At 41.8% G+C, this 14640-nt stretch overlaps 1 protein-coding gene and 1 pseudogene across 9 annotated transcripts in view; one reads left to right on the forward strand and one right to left on the reverse strand.

Moving 5' to 3' along the window:
• ATF1 (activating transcription factor 1) overlaps positions 1–14640 on the reverse strand; it is a 66732-nt gene that overhangs the window by 7463 nt on the left and 44629 nt on the right. For 5 of the 9 annotated variants that reach the window (XM_036298092.1, XM_036298089.1, XM_036298093.1 and 2 more), the window contains one exon: positions 6414–6544. The exons of the other annotated variants lie outside the window; for them this stretch is intronic. In XM_036298092.1, coding sequence (XP_036153985.1) covers positions 6414–6544 — 131 coding nt within the window. The remainder of the gene's footprint in view (positions 1–6413; positions 6545–14640) is intronic. 9 annotated transcript variants of the gene reach the window in all.
• On the forward strand, positions 12667–13235 carry LOC118650151 (annotated as a pseudogene).

Below are 14640 nucleotides of genomic sequence, written 5' to 3' on the forward strand. Positions count from 1 at the left end.
GATCAACCAAAGGACTTGTATGCATGCATAAAAGCCTAACCAACGGACACAGACAACAGGGGGGTGAGGGCATGAGTGGTGGGGATGGGAGGGTAATGGAGCGATAAGGACACATATGTAATACCTTAATCAATAAAGTAATTTAAAAAAAGAATTGTTTTTATTTTTGCAACAGATCTTCGTATTCTTGTTGAACACGTGTAGTTACCTGGTGACCCCATCCTTCCCAAGAGGACTTCACCCCACTGTTGTCTGTGTCCATGGGTTATGCGTGTAAGTTCTTTGGTTGATCTCTTTCCTACCCCCTGCCTTTCCTCTGAGAATCCTCAGTCTGTTGCATGCTGTCATGGCTCTGGACCTATTTTGAAATCTATTTTGTAGGATATGAGTATTGCTACCCCAGGTTTGTTTTTTTTAATTCCATTTGCATGGAAACTTTTTTTCCATCCCTTTACTTTCATCTTGTGAATCTTGTTCTGAAGTTGATCGCTTGTAGACAGCATATACATGGGTCGTGTTTTCCTCATCCATTCAGCTACCCTATGGTTTTTGATTGGAGCATTTAAGGCATTTACCTTTAAGGTATTATTGATAGGTACTTATTTGTTGCCATTTTTGTTCTTGATGCCTGTGTTCCTCCCTCTCTTTCTATTTCTTCTTACTAAAATCCCTGTAGCATTTTTGCAGTGCTGGTTTGGTGGTAACAAACTCCATTAGCCTTTTTCTGTCTGCAAAGCTACTAATTTCATATTAAATTTGAATGATAGCCTTGCTGGATAGAGTAGTCTTAGATTCAGTCTCTTATTTTTCATTACTTTGTATACTTCATGCCATTCTCTTCTTACTTGAAGTGTTTCTATTGAGAAATCAGATGACAGTCTAATGGGAACTCCCCTGTAGGTAACTTTGTCTCTCTCTTGCAACCTTGAAGATTCTTTAACATTTGCCATTTTAATTATGATGTGTCTTGGTGTGGGTCTTTTGGGGTTCATCTTTACTGGAACTCTCTGTGTTTCCTGGACTTGTGCGACTTATTTTTTCATCAGGTCAGGGAAGTTTTCTGTCATCATTTCTTCAAACAGGTTCTGTATTTGTTGCTCAGATTCTTCTTCTGGTGCCCCTATTATGCAAATGCTGTTATGTTTCATGTTGTCCCAAAGCTCCCTTAAACTCTCCTCCTGCTTTTTTTCCCCAGTTGCTGCTCTGAATAGATGATGTTTTTAAACTTATCTTCTACTTTGCTACTTTGGTCCTCGGCTTCTTACAGTCTACTTTTGAATCTTTCCAGGGTGTTGTTACTTTAGCTATCTCATTCTTCATTTCCGATTGATTTTTATTTATTGTTTTAATCTCTCTTTTCATGTTGTAGTTCTCATTAAGTCCCTTATAATGCTCACTAGAGCCCGACCTGAGCTCTCTCGCAATCCAGGACCCCTCGGGTAGGGTTCTAGGCCTGGCCGGTGATCAGGGCCTATCAGGGCTTTCCTTCCTCTGGCTGCTGGTAGCTGCCCCCCGCCCCCCCCCCACTGCTTGCCATCTGTGTGGTGCTGTCTACCCCCCCCCCCCCCCCGACCAGTCACCGCCCTCTGTGGGCAACAGGTGTGAGGTGTGATTCCTTGGCTGGCCTGGGTCTCCCTCTGTGGGGCGATCACTGGCCGGCCGTGCACACCTGCCACAGCATCGCTGGCCAGTGGCCTGGGCCTCCCTCTGTGGGGCGATTGATCCCCCTCATCGACTGCCCTGCAGGGGGTGGCCTTGGCCTCACTCTGCAGGCGATCATGGGGCGATGGCTGGCTCTCTGACCAATTGCATCGCACCCACCTTGGCTTGCCTGGCACCAGTGCATGTCATAGCGTGATCATCTGGAAGGTTGTCTGGACGGTCATTCTGCTGTTCGGTTGATTTGCATATTACATTTTTATTATTTTAAATTTAGGTTGTTTATAGTTCTCACTGAGTTGTTTGATCACCCGATGACCAGTACTTTGAATTCTTTACCTGACAAACTGCTTGCTTCGATTTCATTTAGTTTCTTTTCTGGTGATTTCTCCTTTTCTTTCATTTGGGGGGGTGTTTTTTATCTCCCTATTTTAGCAGCCTAGTAGTCTGGGGCACCAGGAAAGGCTGTTGGAGTCACGGGAATGGGTCTGTGTGTCCAGAGGTTATTGGTCATGTGGGGTCACAGTAGTGGGTCTGATTTTCTGGAGACACCAGGTTAGGTGTGCTCAGTCACTGTGGCAGGTCCAGTAATCCCAAGGTGTCAGGTCACTTCTACCAGGCAGTCAGGCAGTGGGGCCTTTTGTCCAGGCACAGGGGGTTGTGGTGGCATGTCTGTGTCTGGTGGCGTTGGGTCATGCTGGCAGTGCTGGGTACACCACTTTAAGGTGGTGGGGCCAGCTGTCCAGGAATACCGGGTTGGGCGTGTTGGGTTTGGCAGCAGGACCTGTGTCCATGTGAGCAGCTTGTCAAGGTGGTGGGGTAGGTGGATGCTGCTCCACTAATGCAGGGAGCAGATTGGGTGCCCTTCATCTGGTGTGGGGGTGAGCTAGGCAGGTCCCCCACACATTCTCCCTTGCACTCAGCCACTCACTCTGGTCCTGCCCATTGCCATATTGGGGCTCCTTTTTTTTTTTTTTTTTAATAGGTTTTTATTGATTTTTGAGAGAGGAGAGGAGAGGGAGAGAAACACTGATGATAGAGAAACATAAATCAGCTGCCTGCTGCAAGCCCCCTACTGGGGATCCAGTCCACAACTCAGGCATGTGCCTTGACTGGGAATAGAACTGGCAACCTTTTGGTGTATGGGACTTCTCCCAACAAACTGAGCTACACTGGCCAGGGCTCACCAGCCACATTTCAACTACTCAATAGTCAAACACGGCTTAGTGGTGACTATACTGGACAATGCAGATATAGAGCACTTCCATCATTAAGAAAGTCCTATTGGATCATGCTACCGGAAATAATAGTTTACTGTATGTATAGAAAAACCATGTTACAGGAGTTGGCACTATCCATGGTTTTAGGCATCCATTGGGGGTCTTGGAACATATCTCTTGCAGACAAGGGGGAGGGAGGTACAACTCTATCATAATTTTTAACTTGCAAATATGTTATCTTTAAAATTTTGGGGGGATGGAATGCAGGGAACAAATTGATAATGGCCAGAGAGGAAGGCGTTTTGGGGACTGGGTGAAAAGTAAAGGGATTAAGAAGTAAAAATTGGGCTCAGCTGGCGTGGCTCAGTGGTTAAGTGTCGACCTATGAACCAGGAGGTCACGGTTCAATTCCTGGTCAGGGCACATGCCCGGGTTGGGGCTCAGTCCCGACTGGGGGGCAAGCAGGAGGCAGCCGATTAATGATTCTCTCTCATCATTGATGTTTCTACCTCTCTTTCCCTCTCCCTTCCTCTCTGAAATCAATAAAAATATATTCAAAAACAAAAGAAGTACAAACTGGTAGTTACAAAATAGTCATGGGGATGGTAAAGTTCAGCACTGGGAAAATAGTCAATAATATTATAATAACTATGTATTCTGTCAGGTGGGTGTAATACTTGAATTACCAGGGGGAACACTTTGTAAATTATATAATTATCTAACCACTATGCTATATGCCTAAAATTAATATAAAATGATACTGAATGTCAATGGTAGTTGAAAAATAAAATTAAGCCCTAACTGGTTTGGCTCAGTGGATAGAGTATTGGCCTGTGGACTCAAGGGTCCCGGGTTCAATTCCGGTCAAGGGCATGTACTTTGGTTGCGGGCACATCCCCAGTGGGAAGTGTGCAGGAGGCAGCTGATCGATGTTTCTCTCTCATCGATGTTTCTCTCTATCCCTCTCCCTTCGTCTCTGTAAAAAATCAATAAAATATATTTAAAAAAAAAGAAAATTAAAAAATATTTTTTTGGGGGGAGTAGTAATGCATGTATATGGTAAAAAAAAAAAAAATTTCAGTTTTGTTCAAAATGCAAGTGAACCTCCCAACTGCTTCTGATGTCTGCTCCCAAGTTTCCTTCCTCGCAATCATTATTCCCAGTTTCTTACATTTCCTCAAGGAAGTATTCTATTTTTATTCTTTAAATCACTTATTCATAACAAATTTTACTCAACGCCTACTATGTGCCAGGCCCTATATGCTAAGGATACAAATGTGAATAAGACAAAGTTATTTCCCACAAGGAACTTAACATAGATTATCTCATAAATTAGCGAACAGATAATCACATAATTGAACTATGTAATTCTTTATTTTGAACTATGTACTTTTTAATAATTATATATAAACTAGAGGCTCAGTGCACAAATTCGTGCACCAGTGGGGTCCCTCAGCCTGGCCTGCAGGATTGGGCCAAAACTGGTTCTCTGACATCCCCTAAGGGGTCCTGGATTGCGAGAGGGTGCAGGCCAGGCCGAGGGACCCCACTGGTGCATGATTGGGGCCAGGGAGGGAATGCAGGAGGGCTCTAGGGCAGGTCTGGCCCGTCTTGCTCAGTCTTGATGGGCCGGACCCTAGCAGCAAACTAACCTACCGGTTGGAGTGTCTGCCCCCTTGTGGTCAGTGCACATCATATCGACTGGTCGACTGGTTGACTGACTGCCCTCTGGTGGTCAGTGCACATCATAGTGAGCAATTGAGCGGCCTTAGCATATCATTAGCATATTACACTTTGATTGGTTGAACAGCTGACCAGATGACCAGACACTTAGCATATTAGGCTTTTATTATATAGAATGGTATAAAAATATTAGAAAATACAGAAAACTAAAAGGAGCAGTGGCATATTTTAAAAAAGAGGAGTCTCTTTGTCCAGCTGGTGTGGCTCATTGGCTGACCATCAACCTATGAACCAAGTGGTCACGGTTTGATTCCCAGTCAGGGCACATGCCCAGGTTGTAGGCTCGCTCCCCTGTGCGGCGTGCAGGAAGGCAGCCAATCAATGATTCTCTCTCATCATTGATATTTCTATCTCTCTCTCCCCCTCTCCCTTCCTCTCTGAAATCAATAAAAATGAATAAATAAATAAAATAAGAGGAGTCTCTTTGAGGAGGTGACACTTAAGCAGAGCAGAAGTGAAAATACAAGCCAGGTGAAGATCTTGTAGAAGAACATGCCAGGCAGTGGGATGACAATGACAAAAATCCCGAGAAACAAGTTTCTTGTATTGAAGGAATAGCAAGAAAGTCTGTGTGGCCAGAATGCCACCAAGTGGCAGGAGATGAGATCAGAGTGGCAGGAAAGGCCAGATCCTGAAAGCAATGCCTTGTAGGATTTGTTCTAAAGTGTGATGGAACATCACTGGAAGACTGTGAGCAAGAGTGATGTGATCTAATTGACATTTTAAATAGATCACTTTGACTGCAGTACGGAAAACTATTAGAGTAAGTATGGAAGCAAGAAAACCAACTGGATGCCCACTGTAGTAATTCAGACATGTGTGCACCAAGGTGGTGGTAGTGATTGGAGATGGTTAGATGGAATATATATTTTGTGGCAAGAACCAGTTAGACTTGAAGAACAGTGGTTAGGAGTAAAGGAGAGACTATTTAAAATGGATGGTCCAGCCCGGCGTGGCTCAGTGGTTGAGGGTCAATTTATAATCCAGGAAGTCATGGTTCAATTCCCGGTCAGGGCACATGCCCAGGTTGTGGGCTAGATCCCCAGCAGGGGGCATGCAGGAGACAGCTGATCCATGATTCTCTCATCATTAATGTTTTTATCTCTCTCTCCCTCTCCCTGCCTCTCTGAAATCAATAAAACTATATTTAAAATAAAAACTAAAATGAATGGCCCAAGTGAATTTCTTGAGGCGATGGACTATATCTTGTATTTTTTTAAATCTTCACCTGAGGATAAGTTTTATTAATTTTAGAGAGCAAGGGGGAGGGGGGGAGAGAAAGAGAGAGAGAGGGAGGGAGGGAAGGAGGGAGGGAGAGGGAGGGGGAGGGAGAGAGATAAACATTGATTGGTTGCCTCCTGTATGCACTCCAACCAGGGATCTAATTATGTTCCCTGACTAGGAACTGAATCCACAATCTTTTCATGTATAGGACAATATTCCAACCAACTGAGACATCCGGCCAGGGCTGATGGACTATATCTTAATAGTGGTGGTGGTTAGATAATTCCATGCATTTGTCAAACATACTTTTACCCCAAACTAAGTGTATCATTTATAAGCTGTATGACTACTTTAGGGACATTATTTAACTCTATAAGCTTCAGTTACCTCATAAATTGATAACTACCTACCTCATAAATTTTAAGGAGCTAATGCTGAAAAGTAGTTTGCATTATTTCTGGCTCAATAGTCATCACTACTGAAGTATGACAGTCTTTCTACACACCTTCTTTACATGGAAAGGTTAGTTTTATGTGTCTATCAGGTAGAAATTTTTCCTATACATACTGTACTGTCCGGTGCTAGTCTGATAGATGGAAGTTGGAACAGACATAGGAGTGACAGCAGAAACTCCAGGATTTTCTCCGTCTCCTTTTCTGCCCCGTGTATCTTCAGAAGATAGATCTTTCAAAATTTTTCTGTGAAAAATAGAACTCTATTAACGTTGGTAATGTGGGATTACTTTATAAAAAGAAATTGCTAAATAAACCTTTTTCAATCTCTGGTTAAAAGTACAGTAATCTACCAGACACCTAAAATGTGTCAAGGAATTCTTTTGTCTAACAAATACTTTTTTTGACGTATTGCAGGCTAGTTATACTTTAGTTTATGACTATGTGAAAAGAGATGCTGAACAAATACTCATACAGAGTGCCTTTCCATGTACCAGGCCCTTGTAGAGGTATAAAATGTCACTATCCCCTACAGGATGGCTCCACTGTGAGGGACTTCATTAATTAACATTTTCTAAATAGTGTCAGTGACCTTCTTTTAAAAAGATCAAATCTAATTTCTCAACCTTCAACTCTATAGTGGAAGAGAAGCCCACAGTTCTCAGAAAGAACAAGATTAGAAATACTATAAAAATGCAGAGTATCAGTGATTTTTAAAAATGTTTATTTTAGCAAGAAGAGGTAAATAAGATACCAGAGGTATCCCTCCGACTTGATAAAATGGGAATCATTTTATCAGAAATAAGATGATGAAAAGAGATTACTTATTAAAAAGAAAGGTTTCCCAAAATACAATTGGGGGAGGAAGGAGAAATAAGCAGTTTATTTCAGGGGGGGGGGCGGGGGGGGAGGAGAAGGGGAGGTTTTACTCAAGAATTCCATGTTCACTATAGAAAAACCAGAAAATGGAAATGTACTTGTGTGAAAACAATAACAAAAAAAGAACCACAAAGGGAAAACACCCTTGGCATTAAAAGGGATTTTTCATGTTACCTATGCCAACCTTCCAGTCCATGTAGGAATTCCTTCTCTACATTCCTAACAGCCTCTATTTCCAGGAATAAGGCATCCACAATTTCCAAAAAGCAAACCATTCAATTATTGCACAGTTAGAGCCTTTGTTAGACCCCAAACTGGTTCCACCCAGTGAAGCTAGAGAAATTTAAGTTTCAAACCTAATTCTATATCCATGCCCTCCTTTGCAATATTTGACAACTGCTACAGATCTTGTTTTTTCAAGGCCAAAAAATTTTAGTTCCTTCAGCTGCTCCTATATAACATGTTGAAAATCATTTTCCAGCTTAGTCTCCTTACTTTGAACAGTCTTCCCACCAAGAGCTAATACAATCATAGTCTGTATTTCCAGAAGTTTCATATAGGACACAGGAGGTGGCAGTCCCTGTGTTGAGCATTTGTAGAAGTCACAGTAGTTCCTAAACCTGTTTATGTATCAGAATCATCTGGAGTTTTTATTGAATCCAGATTCCCATCTGGTATCCCTAATGATTGAGTGGACAGGATAGAGCTCCAGAATCCATTTAACGAGCTGCCTACATGGTTTCATGCAGCCAGCCTATCATGAGACTGTGGAATACTGTACCCATTTCTTTTCCATTTTAAGTTACGAAACATTTTGAGCACAAAGAAAAATAAATAAAACCACCTATGTACCATATACCAAGAACCAATAGATGCTAATATTTTGCCGTATTTGTTTCAGAAATCTTATTTAATAAGAATTAAGTTACAGATACATCAATGTCACCCATCCCTTTCCTTTTTCTCCCCATCAAAGAACATCATAAAATTGTGTATCATTCCCATATATTACTTTATTTTTACTACATAGCATTTAGAGATAGTTATTGTTTTGTATTCTTCCTCATCTTTTAAAAAATATCTTTATTGTCAACAGTATCACAGATTGCCCCCTCCTCTGCCCCCATGGCCCTCCTCCCACCTTGTATCCCTGGAATAAATCCTACTTGGTCATAGTGTATGAACTTTTAAATATATTGCTAGATCTGATCTGCTAATATTTTGTTGATGATTTTAGCATCTACGTTCATCAGGGATATTGGTCTGTAATTCTCTTTTTTTGTAGTGTCTTTATCTGGTTTTGGAATTAGGAGAATGCTGGCCTCTCCAAAGGTGTTTGGAAGTGTTCCTTCCCTTGGATTTTTTGGAATAGTTTGAGGAGGATAGTGAATAGTTATTTGAATATTTGATAAAACTCCTGTGAAGTCATTCAGGCCAGAACTTTTGTTTGCTGGGAGTTTTGTTTCTTGATGAGTCTGGCTAAAGGTTCCTCAATCTTGTTTATCTTTTCAAAAAACCAGTTCTTAGTTTCATTGATTTTTTGTATTGTATTTTAAGTCTGTCATTTATATCCACTCTGATCTTTACTATTTCCTTCCTTCTACTTACTCTGGGCTTTTGTTGTTGTTCTCTTTCTGAGTCTTTAAATTGTATGGTTAGATGGGTTTTTAGAAGTTTTTGTTTGTTTTGTTTTTTTTACATAGACCTGTGGTGCTTTGAAGTTCCCTCTCAGGACTGCTTTTGCTGTGCCCCATAGATTTTGGCTTGTTGTGTGTTCATTTGTGTCCAGGAAGTTTTTTATTTCTTCATTGATCTCATTGGTAAGTCATTCATTGTTTAATAACATGCTATTTAGCCTCCATGTTTTTGAATTTTTTGAGTGTTTTTATTGTAGATGATTTCTAATTTCATGCCAACATGCTTGCTAGGATTTCAATCTTCTTGAACTTGTAGATTTGTTTTGTGTTCTAACATGTGGTCAATCTTTGAGAATGACCCATGTGCACTTGAGAAGAATGTATATTCTGCAGCTTTGAGGTGAAATGTTCTATAAATGTCAATTAAATCCATCTGATCCAGTGTGTCATTAAGGGTTTCTATTTCCTTATTGATTTTTTGTCTGGAAGATCTATCCAGTGATACGGTGTTAAAGTCCCTTATTATGATTAAATTGCAGTTGATATCTCCCTTAAGGTTTTCCAGAAGTGTTTTTTATATATTTGGGTGCTCCTGTATTGGGTGTGTATCTGTACAACAAGGTTATAGCCTCTTGTATAAGTGGCCTTCCTTGTCTCTTATTATACCCTTCATTTTGAAGTCTATTTTGTCAGGTATCAGTATTGCTACCCTGGGTTTTTATTTTTTTTTCATTTCTATTTACATGGAAAAAATTTTTCCCCACCTCTTCCCTTTTATCCTGTGAGTCTTGTTCTGAGGTTGGTCTCTTGCAGACAGCATATATATGGGTCATGTTTTCTTATGCATTCAGCTACCCATGTCTTTTGATTGAAGCATTTAAGCCATTTACATTTAAGGTTATTATTGATTGATATTTGTTTGTTGCTGTTTTTATTCTTTGTGCCTGTGTTCCTTTCTATTTCTTCTTCTTATAACAATCCCTTTAGCATTTTTTGCAGTGCAGTTTGGTGGTAATAAACTCCTCCAGCCTTTTTTCCCCCCCAAAAAATTCTTTATTTCACCTTCTATTTTGAACGATAGCTCTGCAGGATGGTCTTGGATTCAGTCCCTTGCTCTTCAATTACTTTGTATACTTCATGCTACTCTCTTCTAGCCTGAAGTGTTTCTATTGAGAAAGCTGCTGACAATCAAATAGGAATTCCCTTTCAGGTAACTGTCTATCTCTCTCTAACAGCCATTAAGATTCTGTCTTTAATGTTTGCCATTTTATTTTTTATTTTTAAAAATTGATTTCAGCCCTAACTGGTTTGGTTCAGTGGACAGAACGTCAGCCTGCGGACTGAAGAGTCCCAGGTTCAATTCCGGTCAAGGGCATGTACCTTGGTTGCAGGCACATCCCCAGTAGGGGGTGTGCAGGAGGCAGCTGATGTTTCTCTCTCATCTATGTTTCTAACTCTCTATCCCTCTCCCTTCCTCTCTGTAAAAAAATCAATAAAATATATATTTTTTAAAAAACTGACTTCAGAGAGAGGAAGGGAGAGAAAAATAGAAACATCAGTGATGAGAATCATTGATTGGCTGCCTCCTCGGCATTCCCCACTGTGGATTGAGCCCACAACCTGGGCATGTGCCTTGACCTGGAATCGAACCCTGACCACCATTAACCACCATTAACCAATGAATGAGCTACACCAGTTGGGCTTTAATGTTTGCCATTTTAATTATGATGTGTGTTGGTGTGGGTCTTTTTGGGTTCATCTTGTTTGGGACTCATTTCCTGGACTTCTATGACTTCCCTTCACCAAGTTAAGGAAGTTTTTTTGTCATTATTTCTTCAAACAGGTTCTCTATTCCTTGTTCAGATTCTTCTTCTGGCACTCCTATGATGGGGATGTTGTTAGGTTTCACATTAATTATTTTTCCAATTGCTGCTCTGAATGTTTTTTTTTTCTACCTTGTCTTCTAATTTGCTTATTCGGACCTCAGCTTCTTCTAGTTTACTGCTAATTCCTTCCATGGTATTCTTTATATCAACTATGTAATTATTCATTTATGCTTGTTGTTCTAAGTTATTTGAGCACTCTTATAACCTTTCCTTTGAATTCTTTACTTGACAAATTGTTTGCCTTCATTTCATTTAGTTCCTTTTCTGGCAATTCCTCCCTTTCTTTCATTTGGGGATTGTTGCTTTATCTCCCCATTTTAGTAGTCTGGTAGTCCAGGAAGAGGGGCACTCCTCTGATCAAGGGGGTCAGGCAAGTCAGGCAATCTGCTATCCAAGAAGGCTCCACAGGTCAAGGGGGAAGGGCAGCCTGGTTCTCAGCTTGATGAGGGGGTGGGTCGGGCACTCTGATGATGGAGGAGGTGGGGCAGGCACTCTGCTGGTCGAAGGGGCAGGCCCAGAGAACTGGGCTCTGTGTTGGCCTAGGAACAGGGCAGGCCTCTCCGGGGGCCATACCAATCAGGATACTGGTTTGCTACAACCCTCCCCTGGGTCTGGGGGCATTGGGTCCCAGCAGTGGGGCTTTGGGTGCCTGTATGTGACGTAGGGGTGCTAGGACATGGCTGCTTCTCTGCCAAGCCTCCACAAAGGTTTGCTCTCCAATCTCAAGCAGAGAGCAACTCCACAGTTCCTCCATCAGGAGCACCCAAACTGCCTGCCTGCAGTTCCCACACTGACCAGCAGATGCCCGCCCACACGCTCACTCACACTTGCCTGCAGCCATGCTGGTTTTGTTGGTCTGTTCTTGATAAGACTGTGAAAGGTTGTTCTTTACCTTTTAAGTAATCTGCCTAGTAAACAAAGGATTCTGAGTTTAACAAAATGCCTTTAGCAGGTCTTTGATTACTTTTTAAAAAATGGAGGGTTCTCTATTAAAAGAGTTAAGGTTTTTAAAAATAACTATGTTATTGCCCTAGCTCAGTGGTCGGCAAACTGCGGCTTGTGAGCCACATGCAGCTCTTTGGCCCCTTGAGTGTGGCTCTTCCACAAAATACCATGTGTCGGCGCGCACATACAGTGCAATTGAAACCTCGTGGCCCAGGCGCAGAAGCTGGTTTCTGGCCTGGGCGAGTCTATTTTGAAGAAGTGGCATTAGAAGAAGTGGGGGTACATTCGCTGAGGTCGACCCCTCATATTGAGGACGTTTTTAGCAAAGGCCAGCTTAGGAGTACCCTAATTAAGTTAATAACAATGTACCTACCTATATAGTTTAAGTTTAAAAAATTTGGCTCTCAAAAGAAATTTGAATCGTTGTACTGTTGATATTTGGCTCTTTTGACTAATGAGTTTGCAGACTACTGGCCTAGGATATTGGTCCCAGGTCTGGAAATGGGCAGAAACCCAATACATCCCTATAGATCAACAGCTCCTACCAGTGTACACAGCTCTCCTCCAGGTAGAGCCTCTCATAAAGGAATGACATATCATGGTAAGAACTTCCGTTCCAATCTACAGCTGGGTTTTGAGAATACATTCATCTCACCTCTGCCATGGCTCAAACCCCCACTGTGAGTAAGTGGCACATCTATTTGCAACAGAGGAGCACTGTGCCTGCCAGCCCTATGTCTCTAGAAATGTGGGTGCTACTCTGTAGAATATATAGATCCTCCAAATGCTCCCATTCCTGTACCTGTGGGTGCCCCCTGAGGCCTGTAGAGAGGGAATGAGGGGGATTCCTGCTGACACCTGGTATACTGATGCCTTTAAATAGGAACAAACTGTAGCAGCCACAAGCTGAACTCAGAGCAGTTTGGCTGGTGATCACTCGTAAGTAAGGGTATATGTGACTGAACTCAGTTCAGGCTCCTCCATGAACTTTCAAGAGCTCTTTGCCACATCTACTGCAAGGATGAAAACCATTCTGGGCAATCAGACTGTGGACATCACTCTGAAGGGACGCACAGTTATTGTGAAGGGCTCCAGAGGCACCCTGCAGAGGGACTTCAACCACACCAATGTAGAGCTCAGTCTCCTTGGAAAGAAAAAGAGGCTCCGGGTTGACAAATAGTGGGAAAACAGAAAGGAACTGGCCACAGTTTGCACTATCTGCCATCATGTACAAAACATGATCAAGGGTGTTACACTAGGCTTCTGTTACAACGCTCACTTCCCCATCAACGTCGTTATTCAGGAGAATGGTTCTCTTGTTGAAATTAGAAATTTTGGGGGCGAAAAATACATCTGCAGAGTTTGGATGAGGTTAGGTGTTGCTTGTTCAGTATCTCAAGCCCAGAAAGATGAGTTGATTCTTGAAGGAAATGACATTGAACTTGTACCAAATTCAGCTGCTTTGTGCAAGCCACAACAGTTAAAAACAAGGATATCAGATAATTTTTTGGATAATATCTATGTTTCTGAAAAAGGAACAGTTCAGCAGGCTGATGAATAAGATCTAAGTTGTCCAGCTATAGAAACACCGGGATGCCGAATGATTTGTCACACTTGTTTGTGAAACTTTACTAAGATGTATAATAAAAGCCTCATATTGAAAAAAAACCAACTTTCAAGATTCTGGTGGGCAGGTGGAAGATCTACTCATTATGTAGCCACTTAAGAAAAGCCCCTTAAGTAAGTTCCCTTGCTTATTAAACCTCCCACCTACTAATGTGGAGTGGTCTACCTCTTTCTTTGGTCTCTCTTTGCCCTCTGTATCCAGGGGCCAATTTGCAAACTAACAGACCATTCCTGTCTTACATGTTTTTGCCTCGTATATATATTTCCATTTTGTGATAAGGTTCTAAGTAAGCTGATTGCAGTTGACCTTTTTTTTTTATAAACCTCTGCTTCCTCCCTGCACATTAAATTTCCAATTTTCAGAACAGGCCAATCTATTTTTTATCATACAACCTACCTTTGATTACACTTCCCTCAGCCTAAAAAGCTCTTTTCCCGCCATATATCTCACAAAATTTATCAGATTGGTGGTGATCTAAATGACATCTTTTATGAAGTATTTCCCACTCATTCCACCAGGCAGGAATGACTACACCATACTTGTAGTTCTCTCATAACATCAAACATCTTACTGCAGCCTAGAGGGGGCTCAGTGGTTGAGTGTCGACCTATGTACCAGGAAGTCACCAGGTTTCAGGCTTGCTCCCCAGTAGGGGGCATCAGGAGGCAGCCAATTGATGTTTATGTTTCTATCACTGATGTTTCTCTCTCTCTTTTCCCCTCTCTCTAAAAAAATCAATATTAACAAGAATCTTACTGCATATGTTTCTGTTTCAAACACAGCGTTTCACCCTGTCTCCTATTCCTCCTACCCATCATCTAGTCATTAGTTCTGTCAGTTCTACCACAAACTGTCTCAAATACATCCACTCCAAAACTATCCCACTTCTCATGTGAAATCACCCATATCATTCCAACAGCCTTCTGTCAGCTGGTTGTACTACTTCCAGTTTTCCATTCACTCAACAATTAATGATACTAATCTTGTATTGTCACTTTGCTAGGCCCTTGGATCAGAAAAAATAATACATGGGCCGTGCCTTAAATAAACTGGATTTCTTGCCAGGCCAGTCAGTGTAGCTCAGTGGTTGAGCACTGACAGTTGACTGATGAACCAGGAGGTCATAGTTCAATTCCTGGTCAGGGCACATACTCAGTTTGGGGGCTCGATCCCCAGAAGGGGCTTGCAGAGGAGCCAAACAATGATTCTCTCTCATCATTGATGCTTCTATCTCTCCCCTCCTCTCTGAAATCAATAAAAAAATAAACTGGATTTCCAACAGGATAAGTACTGTAACAGAGGGTCAGTAAAAGGATGCCACAGAAGAAAAACTTAACCTAAAGTCTCGGGGTAGGGGGAGAGTTGGAG

Source organism: Myotis myotis, unplaced genomic scaffold (assembly GCF_014108235.1).
Source record: "Myotis myotis isolate mMyoMyo1 unplaced genomic scaffold, mMyoMyo1.p scaffold_m19_p_3, whole genome shotgun sequence".
In the NCBI taxonomy this organism is placed as follows: Eukaryota; Metazoa; Chordata; class Mammalia; order Chiroptera; family Vespertilionidae; genus Myotis; species Myotis myotis.